Below are 24841 nucleotides of genomic sequence, written 5' to 3'. Positions count from 1 at the left end.
TTCTAAATGGAGCTCGTCAACCTCACGTGCGAAGGTCAATGAAAGTTCAAGAAAATGGAGGGAGAATGCGATGATTTATCGAGTGTCTCTTTCGTAAGCGCTTAATATTGTATTTTCCCTGCAATTAATTACTGTGCTTTTATATAGCACTTATAGCATGCATGTAGATCTGCACCTATGTTTATTTGCATGTACATCTACATGTATGTGTTTATGTGGGCGTGGTTATATAGCTGTGGGTTACCATGAAGCCATACACACGTTCACCCCCTTGGTTACCATTTATTGCAGGTGAGCAGCATATCGGCCACGAGCAGTGTCCACCATCCTAGGCCACCAGGTAACACAGATACATAAACTATGCACACACACACACACACACACACACACACACATTTACCCCTTCTGAACGTGTTACCGTTGGTTACACGTAAACAAATATTTTATGGTGCTACAATTATGGGCAAAGTGGTTGCCCTACAATTGTACAGCAATCTGGAAGGAAGTGCTAAACACTGGTGAATAATACAGCTTAAAGCAAACCTTCCTAGGCAAGTAGGTTAGCCTCTTCCCCAGACCATTTTACTTTACACTAGAGGCAAACAAATTAACAATAAAGTCATGCTATGCTTGTTTTGGGGGATCCTTAATAATGCTTTATAACCTAAAGTTCTCTTGGTCATTTTTTTGTTAATATAACTGTACCTGCAACCATGCACAGATAGACCCAAGCCATCAGCACAACGATTCCACACGAAATCATCAGGGAAAGTCGGTATGATATCGAACATCTTGATAGGTTATCCATAAAAATAGCAAAGGCCCCAAAATCTATACTGTACATTCGGCTTCGTAGCACTGTGTTTATAATTTTTTAACCTTACACCTTCACTTAAAATAATTTGTTTTACATGTACAGTACATGTATGTAAAGCTTCATTTCAAATACACGTTCGTTACAGTGAGGTCGGGCTCCCTTGCCACCAGTACACCTTATCCTAACAAGAAGAGGCAGAGAAGATCGTCAGCTAATGAGAGCTCAATGGGATCACAGTCTCGACGAAACAGCTCAAAACCACCAAAACGTTCGTTACTGTAGCACATCTTGTATACATGTAAGATAAACAACCATTATGTTGTTGTATACATCTTGCATCAAAATTGTACCTCTTCAAACATTTAAAATACCCTCAGGCCTGTATAATCAGCTGGAATTTCAATCCCCTTAATGAGATTCATCTTTTCTAATAAGCCTTACAGTGTACGTGTACCTGCTAGTGGCTGTGATGGTGTACATTTTGTATCTCCTGTCCTGGTGGTCCTCCATTGTTCATCACAGTACCCTCTCCCGTGCCTGTAGGTGTACCTCACCCCTCCGGCTCCTCGTTCCTCCAGTCCCTCATGATGACAGGGGGTTTCTCGGCTGTCCTGACGGGGGCTACCCCCTCAAAGAGAAAGAGGACTCACAGCTACTCTAGTGAGTGGTTGTGTGGACCATATATTGTATATAAATATACATGTTAGCAAGAGTTGAATTTGTAACTGCCTGTGATGTTAGGGTGTACATGAAGTTCTAACTATATGTATCAGTTAGTCTAAGAAGGTTTTCCCTAGCAGAAGGAACTGGATGATTCATACTGATTGAGTTAGAGTCAGAGTTTGAAGACTGCAGGCAGTTACAAATTTATGCCCTTGGCTTTGTGAACACTTTTTTCATCTTCATGAAATTATTATTCGTCACTGCTACGTGTATTTGTAGTGCACATAGCAGTATAGTGTACATGATTACGTGGTTTCCTTCCCTTCTTTCCACACAGGTAGCCACTCTGTCAAGAGAGAGAAGACAAAGCACGAATCAATCTCCAATGGAGGGCCGATGTTCTCCAGCTCAGGGGATCTGGATATCATAGCCCTACGAGACGAAACAGTGAGACTTAGGCAACTCATCAACTCTGTAATGAAAGAGAGAGATTTAGCAAAGGCTATTTTGAGCAAAACTCAAGCACTGGTGGCTAAGAAGGACAAGGAGATTCAAGACCTATTGACAGCAGGACATGTCCCGGTAAGCGAGGGGTGTTTGTACAGTGGATTGCATTGCACTTCAACAGAAACAGCAAAACCGCAATCAGATAAATTATTATGAATATCATTATCAGTTTGGAGTTTACTTTGAATTTTTCCAAGAGTACTTTAATAACTTGGCACTTTATTTATTACGGGTAGAAAACATAGAGCCAATTGAAATAACAACCAATTTTTCTCTAGCATGCTCCCTCTCCCCACAAAGAACGTAATTTACATGCATGACATTTGTACACTGTATATACAGTCAGTCAAGCATTATCTTGAATGCATTTCTCTATGTTCATAGACTACTATAGAATTTTCAAGAATGCTATAATAAAGTATCCATTCTGTAGGTATCTAGACTAATAGGAGTGCCCTGAGAATATCTATATAATCGCAGGGAGATGTATGACTGTTCGAACACCTTTTTGGGGCTTTAATTCCCCCCAGCTTGTAGATTCAATTTGCTCATACCTATATAATAATACGTTTAGGAATAAGTAGATGTTCAATGAGATTCTGCTAAAAAAATCGTTGTAATAAAAGTGCAAGCTGAGCTTTAGAATTATTATTGGTAATGAAATTCATATCTGGTGGTTTTGCTGTTTGGCAATTTCCTGTTGCAAGTGCACTGCAATCCACTGTACCACTTTTAACCATTGATGGTTAATTGAGAATACAGATGCAGCCCATTTTGTCAATAGTGTACATGCATGTACATGTACATGTAGGTGCTAAGTTTATTGGCGTGTACATGTACATACACTGTGTACATACACTGTGTACATACACTGTGTACATACACTGTGTACATACACTGTGTACATACACTGTGTACATACACTGTGTACATACACTGTGTACGTACATGGCTTCGTATAGATAAGTGAGTTCGATATGCCACAGCCAGCACTAATGTAAACAATGTACATGTACATGTATGTATCTATCTAATCTTTGATTGTCCATAACTTGTGTTGCGAACGTCCGTTTGATGCTTTTTAATGTTTACATGCGCTACAGTAATTATGGTGTGCTTAGATCTCAGTCAGGTACATGTATCTCAGTGATTTATTTCGGGCTCAAATTCTCCATTTTATAAAGTATGGGCTATAGCTACATACAGCCCACGCTTTTTTAACCCATTTTTATGCCTCGGTGCGCAGCGCAAGCGAGGTATACGGTAGTGTGTTTGTGTGTCTGTGTGTTTGTGTGTCTGTCTGTGTAGACTGCTACAGCTGCTCAAGGATCAATGAAGTGCAATTATTATAAGTGCAAATCAATGAAGTGCAATTATAGTAAGAGTTTCTATAGGCTTCTAGTCATGAATTTTAATTTGTGGATTTGCAAAATAATGTTTTGTTCTCGATAGTTTTGCTTACTTGTTAGTAATGCCGTAGATCATTCTTGTTTGTGGTGTGACACAACTCATAGTTACACAGGCATGCATGGGCATGATTACTATCCATTGTCATTAATCATTGTTTTAGTACCAGAGAATGATGTTATCGCTGCATCAAAGGATTGTGGTATTATAATACCTTTTATCAGCTGAGTCATGAATCAGGTATGTGAATTCATGACTGTATATAGGCATTTTGTTTTTGCAGTAGGAGTCTTACTGCATGGGTTAACATGTAGAAGACTACCAGGCCTACAGCTAACTAGCTAGCTGTAGCTTTTCACTTTTATTGACCTACGCGTTGGTAAAAGTGCACCGTCATCTCAATTAACACTCGCCCGCAGATGATTATCACCTACCTACAGTAGCGGTTTTGCATATAAGGTCATGCTTTTGCAAAGTTGCACAAGATGCGATTCCCGACGTACAGTGAGTAGAGGCCAAATTAAAGTTTCTGTTCCGTTTGTTTTGATTCTGTTTGTTGCAGGCCAGCAAAATTTTGGTGCATATGTGCACTCAATCTTGCAATAGTGTGTTGACTTACACAAACCGCTAATTGGTAAGGCATGCTGTGAATGTAACCACGAAACCGCAGCGTGGTACGTCTGTAGGAAGAAACGGTACGCAAACAGAACAGAATCTTAATTTTGGCCTCTACTGTAACTATTCTTGGTGAATTGATATCACACAGGCATGGACTGTATTTACAATAGTAGTACAATAATTTAATTTCTGACCACAATGAGTAATAATAATAAATGCATGTATATATTATACGTGCAGCCAATTAAACATAAATGCATGCACATGCATGTATACACGATAATTATATATATACATGTATATCGCTATTGTTTTTTCTGTCAGTCACAGCTTGGTGATGTAATGCCATAGATCATTCTTGTTTGTCTTCCTTCTGGTATCCCGTTGGTGTAGACCCTGTGAGCGATATGAGTCATCTCAGCTCCCAGCTCATCCATCAGCTCTGCAGCACCCTCTCCACAAATATCCCCCGCCGGATGAAACAACTCCAGCTTCGTCTTTGGAATGGCTGGATTAGCTAGACACTCTTGGCCTGCTGTCTTTATTAGTAGCTTTGCAGTATCCTTATCGTTAGCAAACAAAGGGGCCATAGCTAGGCCGATTTCTGTTCCCCCTCCTCGAATGACTTGTTTCAGAACAATGTAGCCAGTTATGTTGTTGCTGTGATCAATTGCTGCCCATCCAAAGCTTCCCGGAGTGTTGATCCATCTTGTCATTAGCTTGTCTCGTGGCGTACCAAACACTCTGTGGTCATACTTCAGTAGCTTGTCGAGATCTACATCCTGAATTGGCATAGCAAAACTTGAAGATTTCTGATCTATGCCAACCTTAGCTATTTTCTCGAGATCAAACATTGCAACGTACGTGTCCCAGAATTTTTCAAATCCAAGGGACTCGTATTGTGCTAGTGTGCTCAAGTTGATGTCTGTGCCAACTGTGTATCTTTTATCAACAACACTAAGGCCATGCTTAACACACACTGTGCTATACCCCGTCTGTCGAAACCTGTCCACAACCATGACACCGCCTCCGTGATAATGGTGTTTAGGGAACTCAATCACACCAATGTGGCATGCATACTGTCCGTCAACCTCTCCAATATTATAGCTCTTTGGATCAAATTCAAAATATGTAGGGAAATCATACGGTCCAACGTGCCAACCTTCTTGAATGGCCATCCTAGTAATAGAAGCGGCATCTTTTGCATTAGCACTTCTGTAGACAGGCTTAACTGCAGTAGCACCACTGTAAACTGGCTTAACTGCAGTAGCACCACGCTTAACTGCAGTGGCACTACTGTAAGCAGCAGTAGTGAATAATCTTGCACAGATACTCAGCTTGTTGACGAAATAACTCATCTTTAAGTTGATGTTATGATAGATTTAGGTTGAAGAACACGCAGTATTTATACCTGTTGTAAAAGGTGACACAACTACACAGGCATGCATTCATGCATTACTATGTATTGTCAAAATCAATACCAATTAAGAGTTATCGCTGCAATTATATACATTCTCACGCATCAAAGGATTGTGGTGCATACCTTTTATCAGGTTTGCGAATACTAAGTCGTGAATCAGGTATGCGAATTCATGACTCAGTATAGAAGCCTATAAATTACATAGCTGATTACATTTCTAACTATTGTGAATCGCATGCCAAAAGCATGGGAAATTGCATGCACATGCATGTGTCTTATATTTGAAACTCAATAAAAAAAAAAATTCACCTCAAAACCCAGTATCTAGAGTTCATTAGGAAGAGTACGCAACTCCAATAGACTGTACACAAAAAGCATTCCTCCAATCTTACGTCACAGATACTGGCTGTAGTAACCGCAACTACAGTGCAACAACCAAAGAGAGTAGATTTTTTTTTTTGGTACACATTTTTTACATTTTGTGGCATATCTTCTAAAGTAAAAGTGATATGATCTATTTGAGTGCAGGTACTGAAAGTTCAACTATTGGCGCTTCCATTGGACCACCACCTGTTACATCACATGACATCATCAGTATAAAATGGCTGTCTGAAGATGTGTACTTCCGAAAATATGTTAGGAATAGAAGTAGCTTATTTGTTTGAGTTAAGATCTGAAATTTGTTGTGCATGTACCTGAGTATATTGCTCATCTTTTGAGCTTCAACGGAAGTCTGGGCTACTAGTAAGTTCTGAGAAATACTGCATTTTGTTGTTTTTTGGTGGCAAATATGTTAGGAATACAACTTTTGATTTTATATTAGTTAAGGTCTGATTTTTGAGCAGCATGTACTACAATAGTGTACTTTTCATCTGTACTAACTTACAGGAGTTAGGCTAGCCTCTTCTTTGCTAGAGCGGCCCATCTTGTCAAAAACAGTGCTTTTTATGACTTTTGGGGCGATTTGGCTACGTAGTAAGCTCAATTGCCACGCCCCTGTGACACGGAATGACCAGCACCAACTGTGTATTTGCAGGTAGACATCACATGACCTTTGGATGTAGCAAATAACAACAAGATGATTTGTGATGTCACAAATCAATGAATATCATTGCATACGTCAGCAAAAGTAGCAAAACGGAGCAAAATCACCGTTTTTGACAAGAAGGGCCGCTCTAGCAAAGAAGATACTTGTTTAGCTCCTGTAAGTTAGTGCAAGTGAATTTTACACTATTGTAGTACATCCTTCTCAAAAATCAGACCTTAACTAGCATAAAATTGAAAGTTGTATTCCTAACATATTTGCCACCAAAAAACAACAAAATGCAGTATTTCTCAGAACTTACTAATAGCCCAGACTTCCGTTGAAGCTCAAAAGATGAGCAATATACTCAGGTACATACACAACAAATTTCAGATCTTAACTCAAACAAATAAGCTACTTCTATTCCTAACATATTTTCGGAGGTACACATCTTTAGACAGCCATTTCATAGTGATGATGTCATATGATGTAACAGGTGGTGGTCCAATGGAAGCGCCAATAGTTGAACTTTCAGTACCTGCACTCAAATAGATCATATCACTTTTACTTCAGAAGATATGCCACAAAATGTGAAAAAAAATAATATAAAAAAAAATCTACTCTCTTTGGTTGTTGCACTGTAGCAGGAAAGGCAATGAATAAAATTAGTAACTATGTTATTCATTGCCTTTCCTACCATTAGTGATAATTATCACAATCGTCACTATGTCATTCATTGCAAATTTGATTTCACAGTTTATACAACAGCATGTGGTTGCGACGTAAGGTTGGAGAAACGCCCCCTATGGTTTTAAGTGGAGTTGCTTATACTCTTCCTAATGAACTCTTGGCAGTATTCAATACTGTATACATCGGGTTTCCGTACAACGTTGGGTGTCACTCAGGAATTTGTCGAGGTGGTGCATGCATGGTCTCAAGAGTTCATTTGGAAGAGTATACACAACTCCACTTAAAATCGTAGTAGGTGTTTCTTCAACCCTACATCACAACCACATGCTGTTGTATAAGTTATAGTTATAACACGGGCACAAGGGATGTATGGAATATATTGCACTTAAGCACGAGGGCGTAAGTGAGTCCAATATATGCCATGCATCCCGAGTGCATGTGTTATAACTAGTTTATATCCCGAGGGCATAGCAACATAACACTGTCTTAGTAACACAATATAAACTGCACAAAAAGATGACAACGACTACTCTAGACACAGCTCCATCTCTTCTCTCTTCTAGACGCCAGCGTATGCAGCGTATAAGATTGGTATGACCGACGAATGGCTTGACACAAAATTGTCCAACGCTGAAACCACTGCAAAACAGCCCCACCCCACTACTGCTGCAAAGAAACAGCCCCCCACTACTCAGTGTAACTGCTGCTCAAACAGCCCTCCACTATCCTCGGCATCACAACCAAGCCAAAGAAGCTCGCCTCTACACTGCTGCAAAACAGCTCAAGCCCCCAGCAAAAAGAGCCGCTTCTAGTGCTATGGTGAAGCAGAATTGACATGCATCCCAAGAAGTCGAGGACTATAGGTCTAGGAACACAGAATCTTCTACAAAATGAGCCTTGGACAATTATAAAACCTGCATGGTTGCAAAGAAGAAACTCTAGCAATGCTGAACATTCCTGCATGGCTGGACTTTGATACTTGTTATTTCTCATGTACAATATTTAATTTAATTGTCTGTCTAATACCAGAGGGGCGTTTTGCATTATGACTTTGCGAAGTATCTGTGACTAGGTAGGGCTGGAGGAATGCTTTTTGTGTACAGTCTATTTGAGTTGCGTACTCTAACTCTAATACAGGAAGTACAGATTATTTCCTTGGTGATAGATAAATTTGTTTGCGATATCACTGTTTAGCTCATTTTGCTGGTATTAAATTTAAGTATCTGTGACGTAGGTCTGGAAGAATGCTTTTTGTGTACATTCTATTGGAATTGCGTACTCTAACTCTAATACAGGAAGTACAAATTATTGCCTTGGTGACAGATACATTTATTTGACTCTAATACAGGAAGTACAAATTATTGCCTTGGTGACAGATACATTTATTTGCGATGTCACTGTTTAGCTCATTTTACTGGTATTAAATTCTGCTAAATCCTGCTCAAGTGGTGAATCATAATATAGCGTTTTTAATTACTCGCAAGTGAGTTTAATGAGATTCATTGTATTTTCTAATTATCTGCGACTACACATTTTTGCGATTTTACTCTCGTTCGCGGAAATAGCAGAATTTATACTCGCGAAAATATGTCACCTTAAGGTATATGAATTTAGGTTGAACAAAAATCTTTAACGTGCAGCTAGTATACTACTGCATGCATGTATATAAGTTGCATGCTTCTATATAATTATTATATAACATGTATACCGTACTTAACCGGCGAACCGTCCATATGTTTTGATAGCTACATTTAGGCTAAACAAGGGGTGGGCGGATATTTGATTATGGCTACTGAACCGTGTAAGCGCCCACCTAATTCAATTAACGCCCACCAAACTTAATTAACACTGTCAGTAAATCAACAACACATACAGATAACAGAATACATGTGTATTTACTTGATTAACGAAGTCTTTAGAGGGGGCGTTTAATCCAGGAGGGCGTTTATTGTTATGTCTCCTCCAAAACTCTTGCACAGCAGCAGTTATTGTGCTCTTCTTGGGCTGCTGTCTCAGCTTAAATCTCTATTTCTCAGCTTAAATTTAAGTCATAGGAGTGCCCTCTGTGTCGGTGTCTCTCTCTCTGCCATCGATGCATCGTAAAAAAGTATTTTTATTCTATGCTGCCACGCTTGTAACTGGTTCCACGTGCTATTTCAGCTCCACCCACAGTGCCACGCCCCATACATGGGCGATTATTCAAGATGGGCGTTTATTGACAAAGACAGAGCTTTTACAAGGAGGGCATTTAATCAAGTAAATACGGTATGCAAGATAAAAAGCAATAGCATAATAATTTGTGAGCTCAGTCTTCCTCATCTTGATCTTCAGAGTCTTCATCAGAGAAGGGATCCCCCATGCTGTCTACATCTGAGTCTGAGGGGTCCTGGTTTACTTGGTCTTCCTCAGATGTGAGGGATGTCATCTGAAACTTTATTATCCTCTGTTTCATCCAGAGCATTAGCCAATCCACAGACTAAAAAGAAATGCACTGTGATCGCTGGATGCCCAGGCTCTTGACACCCAGTCAAGATTCCCAGATTTAGTGGTGGGTACGGGTCTGTCCTGCTTGATCCACTCCTCCCCATTCTTGTCTCATGTAGGTCTTGTTTATACATTTGTCCATGGGCTGGATGATCGATGTACAGCCTCCAGGAATGATGAGAAAGAAGACACTCTGCCACAACTGTCAAGAGGAAAAGGGCTGGAAGTACCATGTGTTCTGGTGTTCAGAGGGAAACAGTGTCATCTTGAACGCTTGATGTCAGTTCTAGAATAGATCCAACAAACTTGTACAACTTGAGCACTAAAGTGCAAACCCTCGGCTGGTGACATTATTATAAAGAAACCAGAAGAGTGATATAATGCAGTGCATAATTATAGTGATGTTGTTATCATGTATGACTTGCACAGCAACTCAGGAGCAATAAAGAATGGAGGCATGCTGAAACATTTGAGAACAGGTAGTGGTACTATAGTCTATAGATATATGTACTGTGGATTAGGATCACAGCAAAGAAGCCTGGAGTCTCAGAGAAGTATGGCTCCAGGTCCTGCATGGAGTTAGCCTCCTTCACCGGCCTTTGAAAGAAGGCCTGCTATCGACTGCTTGCGCATGCGCCAAATTATTGGATTTTTTTCCCCCGTAAATATTCCTATAATACTGGATACATCAGAGAAAATATCCTAAAAGTCATACACAGAGCTATATAGCTAGCTAGCTAGAGACAGAGCTGTGTAGGTTTGTTGTACTGCTATTTTCTTCTGATAGAATCAGTAGCAGTACTATAGTAGACTTTCACCAAAGTTAGTGTTAAATGGGCGTGGCCTGTCCATATAGGCTCTTATCAGCCGTCACTCCTTTCAGACGATCGTCATCCACACTGTTGCAGGCTGTGAGTCTTTTGTTAACATAGCAGGCTAAGGGTAGCTATCAGAGAATGCTATCCGATGGGCTAGAAACTTTCAATCGAACTTTCTATCTACTTCCTTCAATCCACTTCCTTTCGTTGTGATGTCATAGTTTTACTGAGCATAAACGATGTTATCCAAAGCCCCCAGATACCGGGGGGATATTAGCGCATGCGCAAGCAGTCGATACCAGGCCCACTTCCCTAGTGGGAAGTGCGGCCTGGGATCGAGGCTAGCATGGAGTAGGATTCCCAGTCGGCTAAAAGCAGCAGGAGCTATAATTCAAGCTTTCTACTTTAGTGACCCTGTTCCATTGTTCCTGGTATATACAGCTTTCTACTGTAGTGACCCTGTTCCATTGTTCCTGGTACAGGATCACTTCAGTTATAAGTAACGCATGTGCAAGTTCTGTTCAAGCATAGATAAACGGATAGGCAACGCCCCACGTGATGCTAGGTAAATGCAGTGTGTGACGTCACACCCTCTGGTTGGAGGCGAGTTGCGCTCAAGAAAGTACACAATGATCACTATATCTGCTTATTTTTCTCGTAGGGGGCCTAAAAGAGAAATTCAAAGCAATCAGGCATCATGCACACATACACCCAGCACTACTGATAGCTATGTTAGTGCCGAGTTTTCTTTTATTCAGCTTGATTTGTGTGAAAAAACACCAAATAGACCCTGTGAGCGATATGAGTCATCTCAGCTCCCAGCTCATCCACCAGCTCTGCAGCACTCTCTCCACAAATATCCCCTGCCGGATGAAACAACTCCAGTTTTGTCTTTGGAATGGCTGGATTAGCTTAGACACTCTTGGCCTGCTGTCTTTATTAGTATCTTAGCGGTATCCTTATCGTTAGCAAACAAAGGGGCTATCGCTAGGCCGATTTCTGTTCCCCCTCCTCGAATGACTTGTTTCAGAACAATGTAGCCAGTTATGTTGTTGCTGTGATCAATTGCTGCCCATCCAAAGCTTCCCGGAGTGTTGATCCATCTTGTCATTAGCTTGTCTCGTGGCGTACCAAACACTCTGTGGTCATACTTCAGTAGCTTGTCGAGATCTACATCCTGAATTGGCATAGCAAAACTTGAAGATTTCTGATCTACGCCAACATTAGCTATTTTCTCAAGATCAAACATTGCAACGTACGTGTCCCAGAATTTTTCACATCCAAAAAACTGAAATTGTGCTAGTGCAGTCATGTTGATGTCTGCTCCAATTGTGTATCTCTTAATTATCAGTTAAATCGACGCCGTGTTTAACACAATCTGTGCTATATCTCATCTGTCGAAACTCCTCAGCAACAATCAAACCACCTGCGTGATAGTGGTGTTTAGGGAATTCAATCACTCCAACTTGACATGCATGCTGTCCATTAACCTCTCCAATAATTATGATAGCTCTTTGGATCAAACTCGAAAAATGTAGGGAAATCGTACGGTCCAACGTGCCAACCTTCTTGAATGGCCATCCTAGTAATAGAAGCGGCATCTTTTGCATTAGCACTTCTGTAGACAGGCTTAACTGTAGTAGCACCACGGTAAACTGGCTTAACTGTAGTGGCAAAAGATCTTGCGAATGCGCTCAGCTTGTTAACGAAACTCATCTTATAATGCCAAGATAATCTGAGTCGAAGAGTGGGTATAATATATCTTCATGTAGCAGGGTGACAGCGCCTTTATATATACAGACATGCATGATCACTATACAAATATTCCAAGAAATTTCTAGATATGCACAGGTATCATTCCTAGAATGTCCATTATCATTAATTTTTATCATTTCCATTTTTGATTGTGGTGTAGTCTTGTTACCTGGCCATAATAATAGTGGCAGTGATACTTCCTATAATTAAATATTATAGCTATATATACTGGTACATGGACTATGCTAACCATTCCAAGAAATGGGTTTAGATACCATATAGCTGGTAATTTTCGTGGGGCAAAATATTCGTGGTTTTCGTGGTTGGAGGTCTGACCACGAATATTTTACCCACGAATGAAGCGACCTTGCCTACCTTTACCTGCAATCCAAGCAGCAACCACAAAAATATTATCCACGAAATGTCTCAATATTGCTGAACCACGAATATTTTGTCCCCCGAAAATTACCCGCTATACGGTAGCTATACCAGTATACACTGACTATGCATGACACTGTTAGCTTCCTCTCACTGTTACACTATTACAAATTTATTACAACAGCGCTATATAACTATCATAGATTTTTTCTGTGTTACGTTTTAGCATTAAATGTCATTTCCAAAATGAAGCGTGCTACATGGTACATTAAACTATTGCTATCTTCACTTCACAAGTTTCCACTTGCTTCACAGCTCAAAAGAGGATCGAGTAATTCATTTGCTAGAATACCATATACTGCATGGACAAAACTTCACTGTGTTGGAATTCTCGCATCAGTTTGGAGTAATTCTTATGGTAGTCTTCATTGCCACAGTTGTGTGGTGACATGCACACATACCTTATAGTACATGTACACACCATGCAATATGCCCTATTATTCCAAGAAATTGGTAGCTTCCCAGTACACTGAAATGTGGTATTGCATGTTGGCTTCCTCTACTATACCTTGGAGTGCATGATAAGGCTATCCCACACTGTATAAAATTAGAATTGTATGTTATAAGGCAACCTATACCATCAAGTCTGATGTACGATTACGATCATGTTTTGATGGATGATTGTCCATTCGTGTCAGTATATCATGTGTTTACACACATACACGCTGCACACACACACACACACACACACACACACACACACACACACACAGTCGCGAGAGGCTACTCGCTCTCTAGTTAAAAAGAGTGGGTCATCACCCGGTACTGCTCTCAGGGTCAAAGTTCATTCCCTGGAGACGGCACTGAGGGAAAGGGAGAGAGAGTTGGCAGCTGTTAAAGGTGACGTGTCTGTAACGAGGATCAGAGAGATGGAGATACAGACTGAGACTTATTACAGGGAAGTATGCAGGTAAGAGCACATGTCAGCTCTGTGCATGTGGGCACTATCTTTATACGATTATCAATCAAAATTAACATGTGCACATATCACGTATAGTTGGCAAGCAATAGGCATAGTAACTTGACAATCATGCTGCATGACATTAGTGACTCTATATCTCATGTTGGTTGATCACATTGACGGATTTTTAAATTGGCAATCCTCACCTAGATTTGTCACATCACCAAATAATTATACCTACTACATACACATATACTGTGTATACAGTAATCTGTACATGTACATACATATACTTTAACTTAATCAACAAGTGATTCTCGTCCTTTAATTCACTCTGAGTGAGTGAAATTTATTTGATATATTATAAGAACCAATCCTACATGCATGTATATATACATACGGTCTATTGCATGTGTTTTCTTTTCCTGCGTGATCAGACTATCGAGCATGTTGTCTGAGAGAGAGGGTATTGTATCATCCCAGACAGAGAGAGGTGCTCAGATCAAACTGAAGGCACTCAACAAAGCCATGGTCAAGATGGCTGCTCAAGTGGAGGGCATGGAGCACAAAAACTCTCTATTGACCAAGAAACTGAAAATGGTGTGTTTTAACTATCCACTATACACATGTACATGTATGATTATCTACATGCACATAATAATATGTATTGTTCATATGCGTCCACTACCCATGATTGTATGATCATCTACATTTTGTTTATGAAGTTGCAATTTCATTGTGTAAACAAAGTTTGGTGCTTAATTGTGCTGATTTCAGGGCTCGCGCTAAAAATATTAGCATGACTGTCAACATGTCAGTCCAATTAATGTTTTGATCTGACAACATGTAATTTTGCTCTGACATGCAAAGTTGGCTAGGCTATACAATTTCTATATTCAAAATCAGGCACACAAGTCATTGGTTCTTGTGCATGAGGCTGGCAGCATGATCTTCGAAGTTGGACTCTCGAATATTCCTTGAGCCATCAATAAACTCGTTCAAGTTTCTTAGGCCTGATAGCTTATCATGAAACTTTGTAGAGAAAGACCCACCAGCCAAAGAGAGAGACCGACCATTCAGCCAGAGAGAGATAATAAACTAAGAACTTCAGAGACAGCTCGCTTGCTCTCAACTAGCTAACTACATTGAATGTACAGCCACGAGGCAATTTGTAATTCTTGATCATTTTCACTGTCCACACTTCTTGTTCTGAGCTACAAGAACTCTGATAAGGCTCTTACTAGTGCTAGAATAGCTAACCCCTATATAGCGATCTCTGGCTAGCTCTACATGTATGCTTCGACAAAATGTCTGACTAACACATGCAATGATTGGACACGTGCACATAATGACTGGATTTTGTCAGGTGTCTGACTGTAATTTCGAGCCCTGTGATTTATATACTAAATCATACTGTAACAGCTGTTGACCAATGAGATCGATTAGTGGCGAGGTGTAATGTACATATGTGCATGCAGTGGAGGCGAAATTAAAAGTAAAATTCTCTTCCAATTGCATACAGTACAGTAAGCTGCAGCAAAACAATTGTTTTTTGTGCATTTGTGTTTTCTAACAGTAAACAAAGTAAACACGAAATCATACATGTGGGACCCATACATGTGGAATCCATACATGTGGAAGCGAGCCTTTGTGTGCTATCAGGAGTGCTATCTATTCAACTTGCTTTGCAAGCTGAACGGAAACTGTATCAGTATGTATACCATGCTCAGGGTTTCATACAGGATTTTGAAGTAGAGGGGGGATATAAGGCATGCTTTTGAAATTTTTGCTAAAAAAAGGATCAATGGTTACAGTCATGTATTTCAATACCCTGTAACATTTCCAGCTATGAACACTTGTACTTGAATTTTAGAGGGGGGATATCCCCCTTCCCCCTGTATGACACCCTGATGCTTCTGGCTTTCTTTCGCAGTATGAAGCTGACAGAAGTGCTGGACCCGAGGTTATTAGTCATAATGAGCAGGGGCTGAGGGGAAGTATCGCCGACAAATACGTGGATCACAAGAGAAGTCAACTGCTCTCAAGTATTGTGGACCTAGAACTGGTGAGACATGTACATGTACAATATACCGTATTACTAGAATATTTTGCTGATGAAAAACCTTTGTGAATGAGCCAAATCAACAGAAAAATTGACCCTTTACGATCTAACTATTGCGTTCTGGCAAGGATTGTGTGTATTTTACTACTTACTAATTTAGGTTTTGCAATTTATTTTGTGGATTGATCAACCCTCACAAAGTTCGCATATGTTTGATGCTCACAAAACATTCTAGTAATACGGTACTTTAGACACTAGTTGATAAGATCTACATGGGAAGTACATGGGAAAAGTGCCTCAGAGGATGTACATGTATACTATGGGACTTGTATACCTGCCAACTTATATACTTAGTATCTTGTTGTCCAGCAAAGGAACTTGTTTTATTGTAGTCAAGCCTCGAGGGCAAGGTTTGTGCATGTGCGGCACTAAGTATCTAGTTAGTCTAACTATTAGTTATTGAACATGTACGTGTATATTGTGAAAAGTGTACTTGTGTGCGGAATTAGACATACGTACGGTAACATACCGTTTCTGGATTTTTAGGCATACATGTACATGTACTTGTGTTATCAAAACGATTGAACCGTACAATGTGTGCATGTACACAAATTAATACATATTGATATAGAAAGCTTCCGAGACTGGGTCCAAACTAAAGTCCATGGTGTCTGAGATGGAGAGCAGCAAGGCTCACTATGAGAGAAGGATAGGGGAACTCACCGGTGCTCAGAGTGACTCCTCTGACAGGATACAGTCACTGCAAGTGAGTGTATGTATCTCTAGCATAGCCACCCCGGGATTATTCCTCATACATGTACATTCAAGCTTATAATTAGCATGTTACGAGGTTGTTCAACTTTTGTCACTGGTTATTTCCAAGCTTGTTACATGGTTTTCACATGGTTGACAAATGACTGAAAGGTTGTAACTACATCTATATACCTTGCAACAACCACATAGCAAGGTTGTTACAGTTGGAATTTGTCTATGGGCATGTTTCCATTGGGTTTGGGTAGAAGAAGCCTTGCAGAGCCTGTATATACTAAGAAATACTGCACTACATTGTATGTACAGTCATGCACATGTATAACTTAGCCTGACATTTGCGTGTTACTATACTATACGTACATTGTACGGTATACATGTATGTGTAATTATGACCCGATGTGCGTGGGTGGTCACGGGTATAGAGTAGTCGTTTGGTTTGTAATTTTGTAATTTCTGAGCCTGCTCACCTAGATGCTATAGTGCTGCGTTTACAGTACGGATAGCCTTCACGCAACAAGTTATTAGTTTTATAATAGTGGCAGAATTTGATTGCTTCATTGTCGAATAACGTTGGCTACATGGCCTCTAGCTACAGTCACCCTTTATGTGAGGCATGTATTTACAGCTGAAGTGATCCTGTACCAGGAACAATGGAAAAGGGTCACTAAAATAGAAAGCTAGAATTGTGATTAGGGTTGTTGCTTCTTTGCTTATCCCTAGCCCCAGACCATGCAGGAGCCATAACTCTCTAGGCTCTTTTCTGACTGACTTTGCTGTGATCCTAGTATGCCTCATGAATGCAAAACAGTTTCAGCATACCTAATTTCAGTGCTTCTTAGCCAGCTTCCACTACTACTGCATTTATTGTATTCATGTAAACAGCGGAGGGTTAGCACTTCAGTGCTCTATTTGAGTGTATATTTGATTTGTGGTGGGTGCTACAATGCAATGAACAACACCATAACACCTGTACATTTCAAAGGCATTGTGCACCCATCAGTATACCCCTGAATGAGTACAACATTCCTTTCATTCCTGTGTTAATTGGTTAGGCTTAAAGGTCGCCTAAAATGACAGGTTGTGAGAGGAGACCTTCACATACATGTACATGTATAAAAGCAATCCCTGAGTATCAACATCTTATATCACCCTTCAAATCTGATAAAGTGGAATCTCTTCTAAAATGGCATCCAAGACATCTCTACTCTCCAATGCTACCAGTCACTATGTTGTTCAGCTTGACAACAAAGAGTGTGTCATTGTTTCCTCTGAGAGAGTTGCTTTTCCCTTCTCCTTTCCCTCGAGTAGCTGCTCTGTACTATGGCATGATGGCCGACTACACACTGCTTCTATTCTGGGTCGCACTGTCAATGGAACGCCACCAAGTCCTCAGCAGGAGAGAAGCGAAGAAGACTCTGTAGATGAAACACCACTGGCCAAGCGTTCAAGTAGCACTCCTGTCTGTCAAGGGAAGCGTGTGTCATTCAGTATTCCAGAGTGTTCTCATGTTAGACGCCTGCCAGATAGTGTGGTGAGTTTGATGCACACACCATATACTATACGTGTATCAGTAAATTATTATTCTGATGTTGCTTGTATTTTTGCATGTGTGTATATTTTTACTATTGGCTCCTCGTACACAGGTGGATACAACCTGCTCAAGTCTCACCAGCTCCAGTACCTTTAACTCTACTATTACCGACAGTCACAGTTACTCAATGGATGCTGGCATGAAGACACAAAGTGACATGCTGGACTTCATTCCGACTCCATTCGAGGATTGGTACCTTGAGGACCGGGTCGAGGTAAGAAATGTTGCAGGCAATAATTATACATACTTAATGATCTATATAATTATAATACATGTACATGAACATTTGTGTATCGTGTTTCCTCGATTAAATGCCATGCAGTGATTGTAATTAAACGCCTTGTCCTCATTTAAACGCAGTGCAAGCAGCTACCACGAAAATTTTACCCACGAAATGTCTTAATATTGCTGAACCACGAATATTTTGTCCCCTGAAAATTACCCGCTATATATATACGGTACATGTATACATGTACATGCATGTGTGTATGTATTGCACCAAAATGCCACGTAATACATGTCATGAGGTTGTATCGTTAACTTCATTCTTTCTTGCAGGAATATGACGACGATGTTCTTGGTCTACCGTGGTATGCCTGCAACGAGTCTGACGTCAATTACCCTGTCACCATCAGCCCACTAGAAACGAAACTCTGATCCAATTGTTATTTTTTCAATCCACCATTTTTTCTTCTTATATTATTATATTATTTTATATTGTTAACAGTTAATTTATGTCTGTGTTACTGATGTGATCGTGTTACTATTCAATTGCATGCCATGGTCAAAACTTCAATGGTCATTAACATTACAATTGAGTGTAATAATTATACTGATTACCGTGACACTTTTTTAACTACAGTATATTCGCCCTCACTATATAGACTCAGATGTCAGAAGTGGTGACTGAGAGAGACAAACTTCGCAATGTTGTGAGGAAATTGAAGGATGATAGAACCCACTACAGAACAGTGGCTGAGGGCACTCAGTGAGTTACAATAATTATATACGTTATATATAGTGCATGCAAAAAAATACGCATGTCATTCATATAATTATAGTACCACGTGTATTATACTGTATTGGGTGTTTCTTGTATGTTCCTTTTGTCACACGACATGCACTGCATGTGTATACGAAACATTTCACATGATACACTGTACACTTAGAGTCCCATAATTATCTATTAGAGAGTCACTGGCTACAGTGCAGGAGCACTTGGAGAGTGAGAAAATGAACAAGAGTGGAGTTGTGAAAGAGTTAGAAGTCCTCAGAGAAAAGCATCAGAATGAAATGACTGCTATTGACCATGCAAGAAAGTTGGCTAGGTATAATAATTATGTATATAGAAATCAAATTTGTTTTCTCAGCTGCTGTATCAAATACGCATGCAGCATCGCTAAATACACCGGAAAATCACCTAACTTTATACTCATGCAAGCATAATTATAGGGGATTATTTGAGCATGGTACGTAAATCAGATAAATTTCTATAATACTGCTAGTGCATGTCCTTAGAGTGTTGTGTGTAGTATATATACATGTATACATTGTCTACCCATGCACACATATGCAGTCGCAAGTCTCTTGTATTCACTCCTGAGCGAGAGAAGCAATTGACGGCAGCTTCTACTCTTCAGCACCACTGGAAGAGACGACAGTCAACCATTAAACAAAGACGGTTTGAGGAAGAGCGGGAACAAGCCGTACTGCATCTCCAGAGTGCACTTAGAGGGCATATGGCCAGGAGGCAAATGGTGGAAGGCACAAAACTAGATCGAGTGGATGAGCCAATTAGGTGATAATTATAAAAATTATGCATGCATGTGTATTATTATAGAATAGAGCAGCTATGAACGGCCATACATTTAGCGGTTGGTTCATTTTATGATTTTTTGAAACCTTATAGAGAGAGGCAATGACGTGTTATGATCGTTTTGGCCTGTTTTCGACAAATTATTATGGGGAAATATCAGAGGAAATATCAGAGGGAATTATCCTAGTTATCCCCTGGCCATATCCTAGCAATCGCATGAAAACAGGATATATATATTATGGGCTATACCCCAGGAAATTATGGCCTGTACCAAATTTGGGATGTGGGCAGTATACGTAATGGTATGCACGCATGTATGCTAATATTGTAGGCTTGCATGATTCCCTATAAAAGTGCTACGTTTCAATGTGTGCTATCTCCATTCTATCATTCTATGGTTCTGCTCGTTAATATAATACATTGCATGCATGTACATGTACTTCCTTTACTATTCTTGTTAAGTAGTTTTCTTGCTGCTATTTCCACTTATAATTACCAGGCGCAGATCACATGACATTAAGCTGAGTGAAAGCAGTGGTAGTGAAGAGTCTGACGCATCAGATGCAGTGGAGACCATCCAGTCCGCTATGAGGGGATACATGGCCAGACAGATGGCAATGAAGGATCTGAATAGGTCCAAACTTCTATTTTCCATTTATAGAACTCTGTTCTTTCTAATTAAGCCTCAGTTCAAGTCTATAATGGCTTCGGGTCTAAATATCTCGTGGACTTGGATTGCTACACATGCACAAAGCAAAATAAACTGTGTATTTTTTCATTTTCAGTTTAGCATAATTTAGCGAGCAGATGTCTTTTTGGGGATAAAATTTCCTCGTATATAGGTGGTATAATGGTTAACAAAACCTGGTAAAAGTATCCCACATGGTCTAGTGCATTATCATACTGCACATTCTAAAATACTACATGCAGGATTGAGTCGAGGGCACCATCCTCTCCCCCAGTGCCAGTGGTGAGTATTGGTGATCTATGGAAGGACGGGGCCACTGTGTCTAGCCTTGTGGGCTATCAACCCCCTCACACCTCACACACGGTTGACAGTACTCACAACAGAAGTGTCACTAAAGGGAATAGTGAGTGTGCAGTTGCATGCATGTGCTGTAGCCTCAATTCCAGGCCGATTTATTGCGTGTGTGATAGTGCACATGCATGTGCTTAATCATATAGGCGTGGCCCGTTGATGCTCATGTATACAATCTACATTGTATGGCCAATGTTGAAGTTTAGCTAGCTAGCTGTAAAGTGAATATTGTATATTCATTTGTTTTGTATTCCTATAATGCGTTTGATGCATGGGTATTATAGTACTCTGGTGCCATACCGAATTTTAAACTAGAGCTAAATTAATGCCCTGTTAGTATGTAACATCGCCAGCTATAGAATGGAAACCTTAGGGAGGAGAATTTGAGCCAGGTGGGATACCCCCCTCCCCCTCTGCATATAATTATAATTATGACACCCTGCCATGGTACTCCTCTATATAACATATATATACACTAATTTGGGAACAAAGTTTTACTTATCCTTGCATGCATGCATGGTTGTTGGCCTTTTTTCTTGCATGCAGGGGTATATTAAGAGGAGATATAATTATGGGTGCATGTCCTATATTATATATACACATTATATTGACTGAACCAAAGCCCTTTAAGTGCATGCGTGTACATGTATGGAATCAGTTTGAGAGTTATTTGATCCCCATCATGCACATGCATGTATATATACTGCCGCATGGGTTCAGCATAAATACAACATGTTGCTTTAAATTGTTAGTATTGCGTACATGTATGTGTATGCACTTCCCTTTATAGGCAATGCTGTCATTAGTATATATACTGTATATGCTTGATCAGGAGCCGCGGCTACTAAATGTTTCATTTTGCTGGAAGAGGAGGCTACAATTCAAGACAGGCCACTGTTCAAGAGCGGCGTTCATTAGCTCTAGGTAATTCAACAACCTTTAGTTTGCCAACAAAAAGTTCTTTTCACCTGAACTCTGCCCTGAGAAAGTCTTTGAGAAGCACTAACAAGCTGCTACCTGTACCTAGTAACTATGTACATGTAGCTAGCTAGCTGCTATAGTATTAATAATTTTTTTGTCTGCCACGTTCAGAAATGTTAGAGTCAGAGTTCACTGAGGCTACTATTTGAGTGCGGCCTTTATACAAGAGCGGCCTCTGATCAAGCATATACGGTATACCGAACAAGAATTATAATGGAACTGCATGCGTGAGCAAGTTAACGTATAGACCTATATAATATATATACATCATTACACGAGTGTCTAAATTTAAGTCTCAAAAATAATAGCAGCCACTATACAGTTATAAATGCATGTACATGCATGGATACGATATACGTATATATACTGTCACATTGCAAAAGTTTTTGTTAGTCACAGGTCGGTGATGTAATACCGTAGATCATTCTTGTTTGTCTTCCTTCTGGTATCCCGTTGGTGTAAACCCTGTGAGCGATATGAGTCATCTCAGCTCCCAGCTCATCCATCAGCTCTGCAGCACCCTCTCCACAAATATCCCCCGCCGGATGAAACAACTCCAGCTTTGTCTTTGGGATGGCTGGATTAGCTAGACACTCTTGGCCTGCTGTCTTTATTAGTATCTTAGCAGTATCCTTGTCGTTAGCAAACAAAGGGGCCATAGCTAGGCCGATTTCTGTTCCCCCTCCTCGAATGACTTGTTTCAGAACAATGTAGCCGGTTATGTTATTGCTGTGATCGATTGCTGCCCATCCAAAGCTTCCCGGAGTGTTGATCCATCTTGTCATTAGCTTGTCTCGTGGCGTACCAAACACTCTGTGGTCATACTGCAGTAGTTTGTCGAGATCTACATTCTGGATCGGCATAACAAAGATTGAAGTGTTCTCGTCTACGCCAGATTTAGTGATTTTCTCGATATCTAACATTACAACATAATTATGTGTTCCAGAATTTTTTAAATCCAAAAAACTCGAATTGTGCTAGTGCAGTCAAACTGATGTCTGTTCCAATTGTGTATCTCTTATCAACGAGGCTCAGGCCATACTTAACACATGCTGTGCTATAGCTCATCCCTCGAAATTCCTCAGCAACAATCATACCACCTCCGTGATAGTGGTGTTTAGGGAACTCAATCCCACCAATTTGACATGCATACTTTCCATCAACCTCTCCAATATAGTAGTTCTTTGGATCAAATTCGAAAAATGTAGGGAAATCATACGGTCCAACGTGCCAGCCTTCTTGAATGGCCATCCTAGTAATAGAAGCAGCATCTCTTGCAGTAGCACTTCTGAAGGTTGGCATAGCTGCAGTAGCTAAGGATCTTGCAAATATACTCAGCTTGTTCATCTGATTAAATGCTGGAACAATTTGAGTCAAAGAGCATGCTGTATCTGTATAATAGAGTGATAATAGTTGTTATTAAAGATGCACACAATTTATACCTTAAGATACCATAGTAAACTTAAGTCTATTTACGTTGAGAATGGCCCCGAAGTCCTGTGCATGGTTAATTATGGCTTATGCTTTGTTTAAATTATATACATGTTATCATTCCTAGAATTTCCCTCATCACTGGGCAGTTGCATCTTAAGATACCTAGTAAAGTCTATTTACATTGAGAATATAGTCCCAAAATCCTGCGGTAAATTATGGGTTCTATTGAAGATGCACCTAATGTGTACATGATACATTCCTAGAATTTCCGTCACTGTATTATAGTGTACACAGGCCTTCATACAGAACAAATTGACAGGGGGGCAAATCAACATTTTCAGAAAAATAGGGGGGGGGGGCGAGGCGATTAGGGGTATTGTTATTAAGTACTAATATAGTATTATGGAATGTAATAAAAATGCAATTGCCTGGGCTGAATACTAGGTAAAAGCCATATAGCCTAAGCGACACAAACCTTTCTCACTTAATGAAAATCGCTCTTGAATCACGTACCCCCTGTACTTACAGATAGTAACTTAGAAGAAGAAATTATGGACGTATGGAACAGAAAGAGTAGAAGAATAGCAGTTTAATTAATCTTAAAGAACTCTATTGTTGTTATGAATATTAAGGCAACGCTCTTTGTTTGGTTGGTGTGTCACCAGCTGTAACACAGTGCGTTATGGCCTATATTTTCAATACAATTGTCAGGGGGGGCGAGCGCCCCCCTGTGCCCCCCCTCTATGAAGCCCTGCATGGTACATGTACACGTACAGTATTGCATGGCTTCTATTTTCGATCAGGTACATGTATAGTTTTACTATGCATGACATATCTATCCTTCTGCAGGCTTAAGTGAGGATGTTGGTCCGTGGAGGGCATGTGCAGAGATGTCTGATGGAGACACGCCTCCTTTAGTCCCCTCTGCCTTTTTACGGCTCAACCACTCACACTCATCCAGCACTATCTCGCTAGTCGACAGTCCTGGAGAAAAAAGCTTACTGATTGATGAATTTTGACAGATTAGCTATATCACCACTTATAGCTTGTACTATGCCACTCTTATTTGTTATGCTATTGCAATGTCCAGTCTGTTACATGCATGTACATGAGATTATACAGTACCTAGACCAGAGCAAGCAATGAAGTGCGCGCATGCGTGGTAGGCATAACGATAATTCTGAGCGAAGCGAGGTTATGTTCGGGTCCCTATCGAGATTTTCCATGGCGGTGGTGGCGGCGGTGGTGGTTGACGTCGAGGCAAAAGGAGTTCTACCTGGACTTTTGGTGAACATGTAGGCTTTGATACTTGGTGTGGAGTCTTGGCAGATGCTGAGGGACGTCGACTCACAGTCTTAAACCTCAGCAACAGCCAGGAGTGGCTAAACCGGAGCCTGGACGGTCGAACTTAAATCTAGCTTTCCTGTGTGTCGACCATTATACAGATTGAATGCATATAGATCTAGCTTTCTTATGTGAGATTATTAGGTCCAGATCAGAGCCAAGAGAACAATCACTGTGTGCGCATGCGTAGCGAGGTTTGCACTCTGTTGAAGATGATGTAATGTGTTTTTAATGATAAACACATGCACTCAATAGCCTTTC

General features: G+C 40.3%; 3 protein-coding genes across 3 annotated transcripts; 2 read left to right on the top strand and 1 right to left on the bottom strand.

The window, feature by feature from the left end:
* Positions 1-7: 7 nt before the first annotated feature.
* Positions 8-24371, top strand: LOC135336456 (uncharacterized). Its single transcript, XM_064532257.1, has 16 exons — positions 8-93; positions 292-340; positions 722-775; positions 963-1085; positions 1361-1477; positions 1818-2062; positions 13355-13551; positions 13980-14142; positions 15476-15607; positions 16236-16370; positions 18851-18954; positions 19157-19294; positions 19543-19764; positions 20282-20416; positions 20713-20873; positions 24086-24371. The coding sequence occupies exons 1-16, from the start codon at positions 55-57 to the stop codon at positions 24253-24255; spliced, it is 2184 nt and encodes a 727-aa protein (XP_064388327.1). The 5' UTR covers positions 8-54; the 3' UTR covers positions 24256-24371.
* LOC135336566 (uncharacterized) lies at positions 4173-5462 on the bottom strand. Its single transcript, XM_064532421.1, has one exon. It carries the CDS (start codon positions 5368-5370, stop codon positions 4333-4335), a length of 1038 nt encoding a protein of 345 aa, XP_064388491.1. The 5' UTR covers positions 5371-5462; the 3' UTR covers positions 4173-4332.
* Positions 16378-18842, top strand: LOC135336605 (uncharacterized). Its single transcript, XM_064532471.1, has 3 exons — positions 16378-17906; positions 18019-18180; positions 18525-18842. The coding sequence occupies exons 1-3, from the start codon at positions 17559-17561 to the stop codon at positions 18621-18623; spliced, it is 609 nt and encodes a 202-aa protein (XP_064388541.1). The 5' UTR covers positions 16378-17558; the 3' UTR covers positions 18624-18842.
* Positions 24372-24841: the final 470 nt, after the last annotated feature.

This window comes from Halichondria panicea, chromosome 5, assembly GCF_963675165.1.
Source record: "Halichondria panicea chromosome 5, odHalPani1.1, whole genome shotgun sequence".
Lineage (NCBI taxonomy): Eukaryota > Metazoa > Porifera > Demospongiae > Suberitida > Halichondriidae > Halichondria > Halichondria panicea.
The sequence above is the reverse complement of the archived record's forward strand: the minus strand, read 5'-3'. Positions and strand labels throughout refer to the sequence as shown.